This window comes from Suncus etruscus, chromosome 6 (assembly GCF_024139225.1).
Source record: "Suncus etruscus isolate mSunEtr1 chromosome 6, mSunEtr1.pri.cur, whole genome shotgun sequence".
Taxonomy (NCBI): domain Eukaryota; kingdom Metazoa; phylum Chordata; class Mammalia; order Eulipotyphla; family Soricidae; genus Suncus; species Suncus etruscus.
This window is the reverse complement of record NC_064853.1, coordinates 100,215,526-100,230,184: the sequence shown is the minus strand read 5'-3', so window position 1 is coordinate 100,230,184 and position 14,659 is coordinate 100,215,526. Positions and strand designations below refer to the sequence as shown.

The following is a 14,659-nucleotide window of genomic DNA, read 5'->3' as shown; positions in this document are numbered from 1 at the left end:
TAAGGATGGTGCTCTGTGTCCCACTTCCTTCCGGGGTTCTCAGCACATGTCTGGATTCCCTTGGCTTTGAGTATCTCTTTGGTGCCACTGACCGCCTGCCCAGGCCATGCCATTTGCCATTTCTGTGGGGAACCTATTATTCATCTGAGGCATCCTTGAGGCAAGAGTTTTTCCTGCTGCCTGACTGGGCCAGGTGTAGGGATCATGTACACTCACACTCTCTGTTCCCCTCCCAATACTGAGAGTAGGTGTTGCAACTTTCTGCAAACAATAGTGAGGTCCTGGGGAAACACCCTGCAAATCTCGAAGGACTCTCAGCTGGAAGCATTGTGCTTCCCCCAATATTTTACTATTATAATAAAAATTATATTTACCCTATGCATAGATCACTTTGCTGGTATAGCTGAAGGACAAATTCCTATAAGTGGAGTTGCTTGGTCAAAGGCAAACATGGATTCTGACTTTCATTCTGTAATCCTGCCCACCTTTCACCCCCCCCACTTCCAAACTCCTCTGTTCTTTTATTACTGATATTGTGTAAACACAGAGATTTTGTGCCTGGTTTCCCCCAAACACACTATAACATTTTCCACATAGCTTCTCTGATTTAACACCAAATTTTTTTTTTTTTTAGGTTGTACCTTGCAGTGCTCAGGGGGCTGCTCCTGATTCAGTAATGGGGTGGGGGTATTCCTCTCAGTGGTGCTCAGGGCCCTAGGGAGTATCAGGGAGCTAATCAAGGTTTGCCTCCTGCAATGCAAAGCAAATACTCAGTCCTCGAAGTTATCTCCCCAGTTTGAAAACAGAATTCAGACCTTTTAGGTGATCTGCACTTTGCTCTCAGCCCTGAAGGTTTCCTTCCCTAGGATGGATATTGATCAGGTGTGAAAGCAGTGCTCAGGGTCCCAGGGACTGGGCTGTGCCCTCTCTTCTCTCCAGCATTTAGCCAGATATTGTGGATTTCTTTACCTATTACTTCATATAAAGCTTCCTCATTTAAAGACAAGGCACAGTAAATTTGTACTTGTGTGTTCCTGAATGCATCTAATTGTCCCCTTCTTGATTAGGCAAGAGAATTAAGGTTAATCCTAAACTATCATGCTGATGTTCTGCTCATGTATTGAACCATCCTTTATTGGGAGCAATCTGATTTTTGGCTTTGGCTTTTGAAGATGACATCATGGACTGATCTAGTCATTCATTAATGAGTCTTCACTGAGCTGTGACAACCCAGAGCAGGCACTGTCACCAGGAACAACAGGGCCTCTTGTGGTGCTTTCCCTTAAGTTCGGGAACCAGATTACATACATACAGGTGAAGAAATGGGATGTCCCCTTTCTGGTATAGTCTATGTCCACATGGGTCAGTGGGAGGAGCAAGGAGATAAATCCCTATGGGTAGAGCAGGAACAAACGAATGTGGCCAAGAGCTGCTTTATGCATGTAATTGTGCACCTTCCTTCTTGAAGTCATTGTTTGGAATCCAGTTAGAAGTGAAGATAAATCCTTAAAAAAAAAAAAAAAACCTCTTAAACTTTTGATGTTAACTTAAACCAATATGCATGTGCATGAAAATATAAAAAAATACTATGTCTTCAATGTTTAAGGAGTCACATAAATTTCATGGCTTTAGATTGCTTTGTGTACTGCTAAGAAATGTTATAATGTACTACAATCTAGGGACTTGTGGACAAAATAATTGTACATGGGTTCTGCCTTATTTTTCTTAATGTTCTTTGACTGTAAGTTCAATATTTAGGCGTCATCAAGGGGATTTCTTCTGAGAACTCTGTTTATGGGCGATTGTCCTTCCACAGTAACTTTACCTTGTCCTCTTTGCATCATTGTTTTCATAATTAAAAAAATAAAAATTAAAAAAAAGAAGTGAAGATAAAGGCATATTAACATTTTTATAGTTCTTGTTCTTGATGTGTTCCACCAAAGTACTTTTCAAAAGTCTTGAAATGTAGTACAGTGGTGGGGCTGGGAAGGTGGCGCTAGAGGTAAGGTGTCTGCCTTGCAAGCGCTAGCGTAGGACGGACCGCGGTTCGATCCCCCGGCGTCCCATATGGTCCTCCCAAGCCAGGGGGGATTTCTGAGCACATAGCCAGGAGTAACTCCTGAGTGGCAAACGGGTGTGGCCCAAAAACCAAAAAAAAAAAAAAATGAAGTACAGTGGTTCCAGCCACGTAGGTGAGTCCCCACCCTTATATGTTTGTTTACTGACACTACCAACCTGCAGAGGGGCTAAATGAGTTACTGGAGGTTACAGAGAACAGTTGCTACCCCACTCATACTGGTGGGATCTGGGCTTAGTCACTTGACCATGGTAGGGCATGATGCTAATGTTCTGTGACTGTTTACTTTCCTCATGAGAGGAGTCATGCCAAGATAAAACTGTGATGCTCACTTTGTTTTCATTTACCATCAGCTCCCTTCTGTGCTCTCGCTTCTGGTGACTCTCCCCAGTCCTGCTTGGGACCTGGCACTCTGCCTTCGTTCTGGCAGCAGGGCTAAGAGACGTGCTAACACAGCCAGTGTCTTAACAGTCGAGGCCACTCCCTTTCCTTTCCTCAAAACAAGATTTGAATCTTGTTTTGTTTTGTTTCTTGAGGGCTTTCTGGAAACCTTCGGATTCTAAAAAAATACTTTTACTGGTGCTAAGTTTTATTGTTGGGACATATTTACAACCTCAGGATGTTGGCATGTGGCATCAGGGTTAATGTGTAGAACCAATTCCAGGAATGTGATAGGAATGATATTTCATCTTATCTGTGGTCTCTGAGCCCCTTCCTTTCTTTATTCCCAGGAGAAACCATGCCCCTTGTCCTGGCTCTATTGGCATTTGTTGGCTTCATCCTGGTCTTGGTGGTGGTGCCATTGTCCATGTGGGAAGTGGGCCGCTGGGCCCGTTACTCCTGCTGCCCTGTTGTGGTACTTCCTGAAACTTTGGTAAGAGTCTTTTTTTTTTTTTCAGCAAAGATGAGGGAAGGATCAAGATGAAGACTGGGCCTTAGTTGGGCACGGACATCCATTTTTGATAGATTTACAAGCATTCACCAAGGGGGCAGAAAGACACTTATGGAAGCTCACTTCTAATTAGGGGGATATGAGAGGCCCCTTTCTGGGGCTGAGGTGCCTTCTGTCAAGAACAGTTTCCTGGGGCTGGAGTGGTGGTGCAAGCAGTAAGTCGCCTGCCTTGCCTGGGCTAGCCACAGTTCAATCCCCCGGCATCCCATATGGTCCTCCAAGCCAGGAGTGATTTCTGAGTGCATAGTCAGGAATAACCCCTGAGCATAACCGGGTGTGGCCTCCCCAAAAAACAAAAAGAACAATTTCCTGTCAGCCTCTGTCAGAACTCTGCTCCTCTCCTTTCATCCCTACCTCAGACGCCTGTTCCCAGCCTCAAAGTGATATCCTGAGTCTAGGATGCCCAGCCTTTCAGGAGTCCCATCCTGCTCTGCCCAGGTTCTAGCACCACACAACTGTTTTGTGCTGGGCATTGACTTGGTTCTCACAGCACCACACAGCCGCTCTATGCCAGGTACTGCCCTGGTTCTTGGGGCAAAGTACAATTTGAATGTGGAAGGCAGGGACTATGCTTGGTTTAATAGGAGATGGGCAGTCAATCTGGCCCTACCCAGGGTTAGGAGTCCCCACCTACTTTCTTTGCCAGGGGCCAAACCAGGTTGGCCTTCTGCAAGGCACGAACCTAACCCTTAGAGAGGACTCTCACAAATCTTAAATGACTCATACTTCTCTCATTGTGTTTCTATTGAATGCTGTAGTTCTAGAATTTAAAAGCAATTTATCTAGTCAATTTAGGTAACTAAGGTCCTGAGAACCCCATTGGACTAACACCAAAATGTTGGTGGTTGCATCCTCACTGACACCTCCATTTAGTCATAACCCCCTCCAGTTTCATAGTATTTGCTCAGAGAGATAATTACAGCCTCCTCTTTGTGAACAGGTATCAAGGGCAGCTGGGTCAGAAATGCTGGTTCCTCCTGAGGATGGAGAGAAAAACCAGCTGTGCCTCTTTGTGTGGCTCTGGAGTGAAGTTGAGGGCTAGAACTTGTGGAGGTGAGCAGACTAGTATAGACATCTGTGTTTTCCTAACCAGTTATGGTCCCGCAGTGGGGGCATGGAAAAAAAGGAAGGGATGAGGTCATATGTGAGGGAGAGATGCCCTTATAGCTTTAGGAAGAAACGTTTCTGACTGGGCTTCCTTCCAACTGAAGCCAATTGGAAGCAGCTCAGAAAGCATCATTGATTGCGGACTTCACTGTGTTATAGTAGGAGACATCCTTTTCAGAATTACAGTCCCAGAAAGGACCTTGGGGAATAGAGACCAGACTTCAACAACTGGGGTATGATTTTAGCAAGGATTGAAAGTTCCTGAATTGGGGTGAGAAATTGTCTTTGGGCTTTCTTGGAATTTAGAATCACATGAATCAAGTAATTGAGATATTCTGGTGCCCCACAGCTACTTGTACCACTGTTGCTGTGCTTCTAATATAGAGTAATGACAATTATTTTCCAGAAAATAAGCAGCTCACCCCAGAAGTTAATCAACTGCAGGAAGGAAGAGGTGGAGGCCTGTGTTGTGGCCATACTGCCCTTGGAAGGAGCTCTCCTGAGCTTGGAGACAGGCCCAGGAGAAACAGAGGACCTGGTCCCAACAACCACAAGGGAAAGACCATTTCTGGGTTCCTGCATGAGCAAAGAACCAGTGAGGAAGAAGAGCTTGCATGCCTGTGATCAGGATTCATCGTCAGCAGCAGAGTGCACTGACGGGTCAGGAGATGTGGTCTCCGGTGGGACTACACTGGGGAAAGAGACTTGGTGTGACTGTCCTCAACTTTCTCAGGTATGAAACTGTAGTTTTAAGGACACAACTGCAAAACATTTCCATATGTATATAACTGCATCGACCTGTGCCTGTGCAGACCTGCTGTCCTTCGCAGGTGGTTCAACTTACCCCAGAATCTGAGACACATGCATGACAAGAATGAACCAAATCATGTGGAGAGGATGGGCAACCCACTTTTCTCTAGGAAACCTTGATGTGGAAAAGATAGTGGGTGTGGTGGTGCCAGTTCACCTAAAATACTTGTGCAGTGATGAATGACTTAACTACTGCAACACAAGACCTGGATGGAGGCCTCAGCCCCTGAATATGGGACCCCATAAAGTCCTGTGGAAGGCAAACAGTGAGAGCAGAGGACTGTGTCCTAGAATGGTGACTATTTCCCGTGAAATGGAGAATTAAAATGAAAAAAGAAAGGGCTGAAACAATAGTGCAGCAGGTAGGGCATTTGCCTTATACACAGCTGACGCGGATTCGATCAACAGTATCCCACTGAGCAACACCTGGAGTGGTTGTTGAGCACAGAGCTAGCAGTTACCCCTGTACACAGCTGAATGTGACCTCCCAAACAAAACAACCAATCAATTAAACAAAGTTAAAAGGGGTACTTTTGGGTACTCTCTCCTCAAAAAGACATGTCCTCCAGGTCTAATTTTTCTGCGTCCTTGAGTGCAGAGGTTCCCTGAAGACCATTTTGGTCAGGAGGTGTGAGGTTCTGGTGGGGCTGGGCTTGGGGTGAGTTGAGAAGTTTAGCCAGAGTGGGGACAGCATCTGGCTGCATGAGGATCCTTGCTGGGGCTCACATGGTTGGTGCTCCTGGGTCTTCTGGGGGCCTCAGTCCCCAGAAAAGTTTCTTTGGGAAGCTCTTCTCTGAAAACACTCACTCAGGCTCCCTCAGAGTCTTTACCCTTGGAAGCCTCTCACACCTTCTCTGGCAGGTGAGGAAAGAGTCCGGATCAGAAAAGGAAGCAGGTGGGAGAGATTCCTGAGGAGTCAGAGATGGAGAAGGACCTGCACTTTCTTCTGCCCCACCCCAACTCTGCAGCCTCTGAGCTGGATCATCTCCATCCCATCTGTGCCCTTGAAGCTGGCTGGGAGATGAGGACAATCTCACAGCTTAAGCAGGTGTTCCCTGCCTCGCAGGGGTCCTCAAACTTTTTAAACGGGGCCAGTTCACTGTCCCTCAGACCATTGGAGGGCCTGACTATAGTAAAAACAAAACTTATGAACAAATTATTATGCACCCTGCATATATCTTATTTTGCAATGAAGAAACAAAACAGATATACAAATACAATATGTGGCCCGCGGGCCATAGTTTGAGGACCACTGATAGAGGCTCTGGGTTTTTTATGGTACTGAAGATATTTTCCTTCTGTTATTTTATTTGCTTCTGTGTTTGATTCCTTCATGGAGAACATGTGTTAATTTTGTATTTGACCTAAACTGGAAACTTATTTTCACTTTGCAAAAATGAAACACTACTACAGTAGGTCTGTGTGCTAAAACAACCTCCTGCCACCAGCCACCTCTAACCTCAACCTGGACCACTGCTCCTTGATCATCTGCCCAGGCTCAGAACCCAGAAGTGAGCCTGATTTCCTTCTGCTTAGGTCCTTCTCACAGTCAGCCTCTCTGTCCACCATTCTTGCTAACTTATATAGGTGTTTATAAAATACTCTAGACTGTTTTGTTGTCTTCCCATGGCCCCAGATGTATTTATGTTCCCCACCCATGCTGTTGAATTGATTGGATCTGGCTAATAAAGGATTTCCTTTAGCATTGAGGCTTTTTCCTCTCTATTGAGCACTGACATTCTCAGTTCTCCAGCCATACAACCCTTCTGCAAACTGTACCCATCCCTAACCCTTTAAACTGGAACTCTGGGATGAGTGAAAAGGATATTATTAACAATTTAAGAGCACAACAGGAAGACTGACCATTTTTTTTGCAGTCCTTAAGGTGTCTCAGCCCAGGACAACTCATTTTTTGTTTTGTTCTTGGTCCACATCTGGCAGTACTTGGGGGTTACTCCTGGGTTTATGCTCAGGGAATCATGTCATGCCAGGGATTAAGGTGGGGTCTCCTGCATATAGAGTATGCACTCAGCCTTTTGTTAAACCAGAGTTTAACAAACAGAGTGGGGGGGGCAACAACTTCCAGGGTCCAAGGTGCTTCCCTTTCACTCGTCCCCATGATCCCATGAAAATGGATTTATTTCTGAGCTTGTGGGCTCTTGAGTGGAAGATGCATATACAAAACTCAGGCTTAAGGCATTGGTTTCTTTTATAGTATAGGGTAAGTAGGTGAGCCCCACCCCATTGTCCAGGCCTCTCTACCATTATATCTTCTCACTCACTCTGTCCCTATTACCAGGCCCAGATGACAATGTTCTGGTCCTGTCCCTGTGCTTGTTTACTTCCAGTCTTGTCCCTATGGCATTCTTTTCCAGTATATGTGTTTCTGGTCTGAAATCTGCAGATGGAGCCCAGTTACTTGCGTCTTTTTGTACGAATTCTGCTGCTTTGGAATCTGTCACTGGTTCTTCCTAGGGTTGTACTCTAGCAGCTCCCCATCTCTTTGGTTTTCTTGGGTCTTTAGCAATGACCATATGTGCAAGGTGAGAACCTCTGCTGTCCTATCATCGGCTGGACACAAGTGAGGGGCACAGAGGGGCTGTGTGGCTGGAGACTTCCTTCTCTCTCTCATATCTCCAACCTTAGTTGACCCTAATATCTATTTTGACTGAATACCTTTTCAGTGGGCAAAATTTAGAAGGACCAAATTAATGAACTAGTTCACTTCCTTCCTTTCCCATTATATCCCCTGCTCCATGATGCTTATATTCCAGTAGAGGTCAGAGAGAAAAAGAATTACTAAAGCACAGAAACCAAAATAGCCAGAGCAATTATTAACAAACGGATTAGTGTGTTGGAGTTTTTAAGTCTGGAAAGAAATAAAGAGGTGGTGGTGGGGGTGAGTGATAATTCAGTTTATAGGTTGGTTTCAAACACAGCCAGTCCAGGTTCAATTCCCAGCACTGCATATGGCTCCCCAGCACTGCTGGGGGTGAGCCTGAGAGCAGAGCTAGGAGTAAGCCCTAAGCACTGCTTGGTCTGGCCCTAAAACAAAACAAAACAAACAAAAAAAGAAATGAAAAGATAGAGGAGAGAGGGTTGGTTGGGGAGGGGCGTAGCTTCTCTAAATTGTACTGAACAGGAGAGGCTGAATCAAGGCAGCCTGCTAGTGAAACCCTTGCACTCAGGAGAGGATTTGTCCCGGACTAAGGGATTTGGCAACAGAGCAGCACAAACACTTCATTCGGAGTTGTGCTATTTGGTTTGACAGTGTTCTGATTTGGACTGTGTGTGATATTATCTTAACTTGACAGATAGAGCAAGTAAATAATTATGCTTATTTTGATAGGCATCTCAGGATAAGCAGAAGGAAGGCCAACTGTGGCCTCAGAAATTGGTGTAATTCAGTAATCTACTGAATGATACATATCACTATAAAGTGATTTGTAAAACATTACTCTATTTCCTGATGGGGGAAGTGCAGTTAGGACAGAGAAAGGACCACGATGACAATAAGAGTTGGAAATGGTCACTCTGGAAAAGAACTGGGTGCTGAAAAAAAAAAAGTGATATGTGATATGAGTAATACATCTTCAGTAACAGTGCCTAAAAACCATAAACCAGTGCCTAAAAAAGGGGGGGCAGAGAGAGAGAGAGATAGACAGACAGGAAGAGAGAGAGAAGGAGAGAGAAGGGGGGAGAGAGAGAGAGAGAGGCAGAGAGGCAGAGAGAAAGAAAGTATCTGCCATAGAGGCAGGCTGGGGGTGAGGTGGGGTGGGGATGGGCAGGGACTGGAGGAAAACTGGGGAAATTGTTTGTGGGAGTTGAACACAGGTGAAGAAATGTGTATTGGAACACTGTATGACTAAAACTCAACTATCAATAACTTTTTAACTCTATCTTATATTGATTTAATAAATAAAGTTAAGATTGATTTCCTTCTTAGCTTTTCCCATGAAAATGGCAGTAATGTTTAAACCTGGTTTTGGTTCCTTGGTAATTTTCTTCCTCTAAAGGATCAAAGTATCAAGACAGAGAATGCTCCAGAGGCTGAGCACATGCCTTGCATGCAGAAAACAGCAGGTTCTACTTTTGTAACACATGGTTCCCTGAGCACTGCTGGGCAGGCCCTAGAGCTTTGGGTCGAGGCTGCAGACTGAGCAGCTCCATCTCATCAAAAGTGCTCCTGTATCCCCGGTCACTGGGTTAAGTGAAGTTTGATTCTGGGAGCTAGGTGGGAGCTAGGGCACCACTCTAGAAACCTTGTGGGGCCAGAAACAAAAGAATTTGTATTTTGGAGTCATCCATAAGTATCTAAAAGTGCACAAAATCCTACACAGGTTCCCATAGGCCAAAACTGGGTTAATATAAGCATCCAAGAGGAACACTAGCTGACATCAATGGACACAATAGACTTGACAAGTCACTGAGACCGAGTGATATAAAAAGAGCAAAGTGATGGAAAAAACCCGGACGGCCGGGTTCAATCAGAGGCATCCCATATGGTCCTGGAGCTGCCCAGAGTGATTTCTGAATGCAGAGGTAGGGATCCTCAGCACTTGTAATCAGCAACTCCGGGTGTAGTCCCCAAACAAAACAAAGTAGTACAAAACAGAAGGAGCAGAGAAGCGAGTGCAACACCTTTTTAGTGTCTAATGAGCCTGGCTCTTCAGGGCTGTTGAACTCAGAGTTGCTTTCCAACGAGCCAACATCCGCTGGAAGTCTCCTTGCCCATCACCACCACTAGCTCCTGGTCAGGTGCCTTTCGGCTGCTCCAGGTCGCCTCTTTGGTGAACTGGCTTGTCCTGCCATGAAATTGTCAACAAGATCCTTCAAGTCCCTTTTGTAGAGGGATAGGTTTAGAGGTGCTCTCTTCCTAACCACAATGCTACACCTCCCCATCTCTTAAGTCAGGTTCCCCACCTGACTTTCGCTTTGATTCGCTCTCCTCCCTGGGTTTCGATTTTGGGTTTGCTTGGAATCTGGCCCGCCTCTTTTCAGGGCACCCTTAGGCCCCTGGAGAGCCTTCACGCTCAGAAAAGACCGGCGTTACTCCGCGGTTGTCTGGCGCCACCGTGTGTCCAATAATGGAAACGCGCCTTCTAGGCCAGATGGCTTCCGAAAGAAGCCCGGGTTAGTTTTCTACTTTGCCAGAACCAGAGTTGCTTGGATTTGGCCTCTAACCACCGCTTCTGCCTTGAGAGGTCTTTTAGCATCCTCTCCCTGTGTTGTCTCTGACCCCACACAACGTTAAGGGCTTCACTCTGTCCGCTGCTTCTCTTTTTCTACTGGGCCCTTCTCCCCCTGTCTACTTTTGGGAGGTCACTTCTTGTGCCTTTTTTCTAGCCTATTCTTGGGCTAAGCTGGCTTTGGAGGAAGGGGATTATGTTGAAACTGGAGTGGGGTGGCCCAGTCGATGAAATTTGGAATGGCCACTCAACAGTTGCCTCCCAATGCTGTTTGCTCTTGCTGACTCCAGGGAGTCACAGGCTCTGATGGAGGAGTGGATGTCCCCACCACGGCAACACTTGCCTCTGACAATCCTTACAGCCTTGCTTCTACCATCTGATTGCGTGTTGCTCTATGTAATGAGGGTTTATGGAACCAACCAACAGAATTGTGCATAAAGGACCAATTTGAGGTTACGATTATTTTGTCCCTCATTCCTCATTTTTTCAGTAACACTATACCGAATAATGCTGCAATTATACAGGATAATGTATTTATGAATGGGCTTATTAGAACCTATATAATCTGTACATTTTAGGAGTTTGTAAAACTATTTCGACTTGAATTTTGTGAGGATTATTTAAAGATGGAATGATTTAATTTTTGATCATTAACATTAATTGTGATACAGTCTGATTATGTATGTTAAATTTAAGCTATTAAATTAAGTGGCCATGTTTCCTGATATCTTTATTTGGCAATGGAAAAAAATTAAAGTTTTTTACACAATTAAAATAATTGGTGATTCTATTTACTGAAGATTTCTGAACATCTGGAGCTCCATAATCTGTTGATCTGTATTTAAAATAAGAACACTTGGGGCTTGAGTGACAGGTTGGTACATAGGGCACTTGCCTTGTATTTGGCAGACTCAATTCTGATCCCACTGCCACATATGTTTTCTGAATCCTGACAGGAATGATCATGAGTGCAGAGCCAGGAGTAACCTCTGGCTTTTTGAGTAGCCTCAAAACAAAACAAGCAACTTAATAATATATATGGAGAACAGTCTGGAATTTGATCTCCAAGTGAAAAGAGATTTCAGGCAAAATCTTAAAATACTATGCTTACATTATCTTGGATAATGATAAAGAGTTTGACTAAATTGAGAAAATTAAAAGCTTTCACCAGTTCTGGTCTCTAGACATTAATATCTGAGCTCATAATTTTGATTTTTTCCCCAACAAACCTTGATGTAACAATATATGACAAGATACAGATATTAGATTGGGGAAGGTATATTAAATGTAAAGAAGAAAGAGCTTATAGCTCACAGAGTAAGATAAATATGAAAACATAAAATATTATAATAAGGCCCAAAAAGGAGAAAAATGAGGAAGAAGAAAAAAGCAATGGAAGAGGAGGTGAAAGAGGAGGAAGGCAGAGCTACATCATCAAGCCAGTAAATAGCTGATACTGCTGATAGATCTGTGTATGAAACCATAGATGGTGAGATGCAACAACTGTGCAGAGTTGTGGCTTCTGGGCTGTGGGTGGTGACCCTTGTCATCCTGTGGCACAGAGGAGTCTCCTTGAACATGCCAATCTCCTCCTTCTATGAGCTGTGGTCTAGCAGATGGTGTTAAGCCAAAGTTCTTAGATTGAAAATCTCAAGTTGGATGAAAACAGTTAAACCAAAATTCTATGCTTGGTAAGTACTCTGAACCACAGTGGAAAATTGTGAGTAAAGAGGTTTATTGCAAAGCCTGTGAAAAGCAATCTAAAAACAAAAAATAAGTTTAGAAAAGTTGATTTTCTTAAGTGATTAGATAATTTGCCTTAATATATAAAATCATTTTAAATATTTTCAGACAAAGCAAACAAATACATTAATTTTCTCAGATTTGGTGAGGATGGTTCATACTCAGGGGCTTCCTCCTGGCTCTGTAATCAGGGATTATACCTGGCAGTGCTTTGGCATCATAGTATTGGATATTAAACTAGTGTTAGTTAAAGTCAAGGCAAGCTCCTGAACTTTTCTACAATACTCTGTTTCATCTTTTTTGTTTGTTTGTTTGTTTTTAGTTTTCAGGCTGCACCTCATGACGCTCAGGGGTTAGTCCTGGCTCAGAAATCACTCCTGGCTTGGGGGACCATATGGGATGCCAGGAATAGCACAAGCCCTACCGCTGCGCTATCGCTCCGGCTCCTCATCTTTCTTTTTTAAGCATAAAAGAATCTACATTGTAGGGTCAAGAATCTGAGTAGGAGAACTGTATTGTTTGCGCTGGACTGAAAAATAAATATAAATGTGTGTTTTTCAGAAAAAATACTAGTGAAATAAATTATGTACTTTAATTCTACTTCTATTAAATGGCCAGGAGCCAGGCCATTTTATAACACATCGTGGTCCCACATGTTCTAATACTCTTTTCCACTGAAAGCACCAAGAAGAAAATGACAGGTTGCGTACATTTAGCTAAAAGTTCAAGATGGCCTTGAACAACTGAATGATAAGGCCATAAAGTAGGGGTATTAAGATAAATTAGCAAGATCACAAGAACAAAAGCCAATTTAAATGAGCTTCTGTTGGCAAAAATGGTGACAACAAAGGTATTGGGAATATACATATCCAAGGTCATTTGACATACAATAATTACGATGTCATTGTTAGGGTCTGGGAAAAATTCCCATCCTCAGGGCGCCCCGAGAATTCCAAGGAATGACTTAGAGACCATGCAAGAGCACAGGTGAGATTTTATTCTGGATCCAGGGTCAGTGCTCTGGGACAGATCCCAAAGCAAAGACCTCAAGCTTTGTCTGAGCAAGGTTTATATAGATCATTTCTTAAAGGAACAGTGTCATCATTTCTTACAGGCGCAGGCACAGTTTGTGCATTTTTACATCCTAACTTAGTCAGAAGAAAGAAACATATTCAATGAACAAAGAGATGGTCATTAAAACTTAACCCCAGTGTTACATATTGCAGATGTCAGCTTATCTTTGTCACAGTGAACAACCTGGCCTTGTTAGTTACAGAGAAGGGGATCACTAAAATTCAAGGTTCAAATGTAGCTAATTGTTAGATTCCTTTGCACAGAGTCAGCCTCAGAAGCATGGGAGTGGGGCTTTCTGGCGCCAAGAGCACCCTCTGGTTGGTACTGCTGAAATCACTCTAGGCTTATTATTATTAGCAATAATATAAGAATACTTAACGGCTAACTTAACTTATTGATATACATATATATCCTATAAACTTAAAACTTACTTAAAGTGGCAGCTATAACATAATAGTAAGTATAAATGGGCCTTGATCCCACATGTCCAAGTCTTTATCTCCCAGGCTTGCTGTCCTTGGGAGCGGTGAGAGCAGAACTTGCTTATCTTAACTCGAGCTAACTGTCTGAGGCCTCTTTCTAACTGTCTGAGGCCTCTTTGTCTCTGCGGCTTCCCGCTCTTCTGGCAGGGGTTTCTGTTTGCAGGCTAGAATTCTAAAATGGGACAGTCTTTTGAAAAAGAGAAGTTTAAATATATATAAGACCTAAAAACATTTAAGAAATATTTCCTCCTCATCATAAAAGCAAAATGGTACACTAAAGGAGTAGTAGGAGAAAAACACGTTGCTTGTTTTGTTGTTATCTAATTCAGTCATGCTGGTCTCATCATCTTGTTGATTTTATCATTCTACAGATGAGGAAACTAGCAAAAATGGAGACATTATTGAGAATAGATAAGTAAAATAACTCTGTGATTTATAAACTTGAGTCAGAGAAGGCCCCATAAAATATTAAAATTAATTTGAGGTAGTATTGACTATACTTACGTATCGAAAAGTTCTATAATGTCCACACTTCAGAGTTGAAGTTTCATGAATCTAGTGTTAGTTATTCCCAAACTTATTGCATCTCAACCAGATGTTTGCTCTTTCTGACTGTTGTAACAGGAGTTTGTTTAATCAAGTACACCCAATCTATTGCAGGAGAACAAGAATGTCTTTATTTGTACTAGTTAATCAGATTAGTGGGTCTAGCTAGGCAAGTATCTGAAAACTTAGACAAAGCTCAGTGGTCGAAGAGCCCATTTTTGTAGGGCATTTCTGCAAACATTATTACTTGACTTCATGCTTAAGCTATGTGGGCACACTTACATCACAATATCTTATTAATATGACTACAGAGAGTTTTCTTAACTTGGAACAAGGAGGTTCATCCAAAGTGTAGACAAAGTGGGCATCTTTAAAAATTTTCATCCACAAGAAAAGTCTTCTCTTTAGAGTAAATGCTACAAATCAATTATAAAATAAAAGATACATATAATAAATTTCCATCATAACATGGCTAACCGTGACATGTCAGGAGATATGCCAGGAAAAGGAAATGGAGTCTCTTGGAACTTTGGCATGAAAGGAAATTTGGTTCTGGGGTTATTGCAGGAAGGTGTCTTGGGACTGCTTATTTTGTATCTTCAGTGAAAGAGTATTGAAACCACCCCAGAAACTTGCTTCCTGGCTATAGCGCAGAAAGATAGAAAAACATTTTTTCATT

General features: G+C 43.1%; 1 protein-coding gene across 1 annotated transcript in view; it reads left to right on the top strand.

Moving 5' to 3' along the window:
• The window catches only part of IL20RB (interleukin 20 receptor subunit beta), a 29,952-nt gene extending 19,437 nt beyond the window's left edge, over positions 1 to 10,515 (top strand). Inside the window, exons 7-9 of the mRNA XM_049775614.1 lie at positions 2,809 to 2,951; positions 4,543 to 4,869; positions 10,426 to 10,515. Coding sequence (XP_049631571.1) covers positions 2,809 to 2,951; positions 4,543 to 4,869; positions 10,426 to 10,515 — 560 coding nt within the window. The remainder of the gene's footprint in view (positions 1 to 2,808; positions 2,952 to 4,542; positions 4,870 to 10,425) is intronic.
• The last annotated feature ends 4,144 nt before the right edge of the window (positions 10,516 to 14,659 follow it).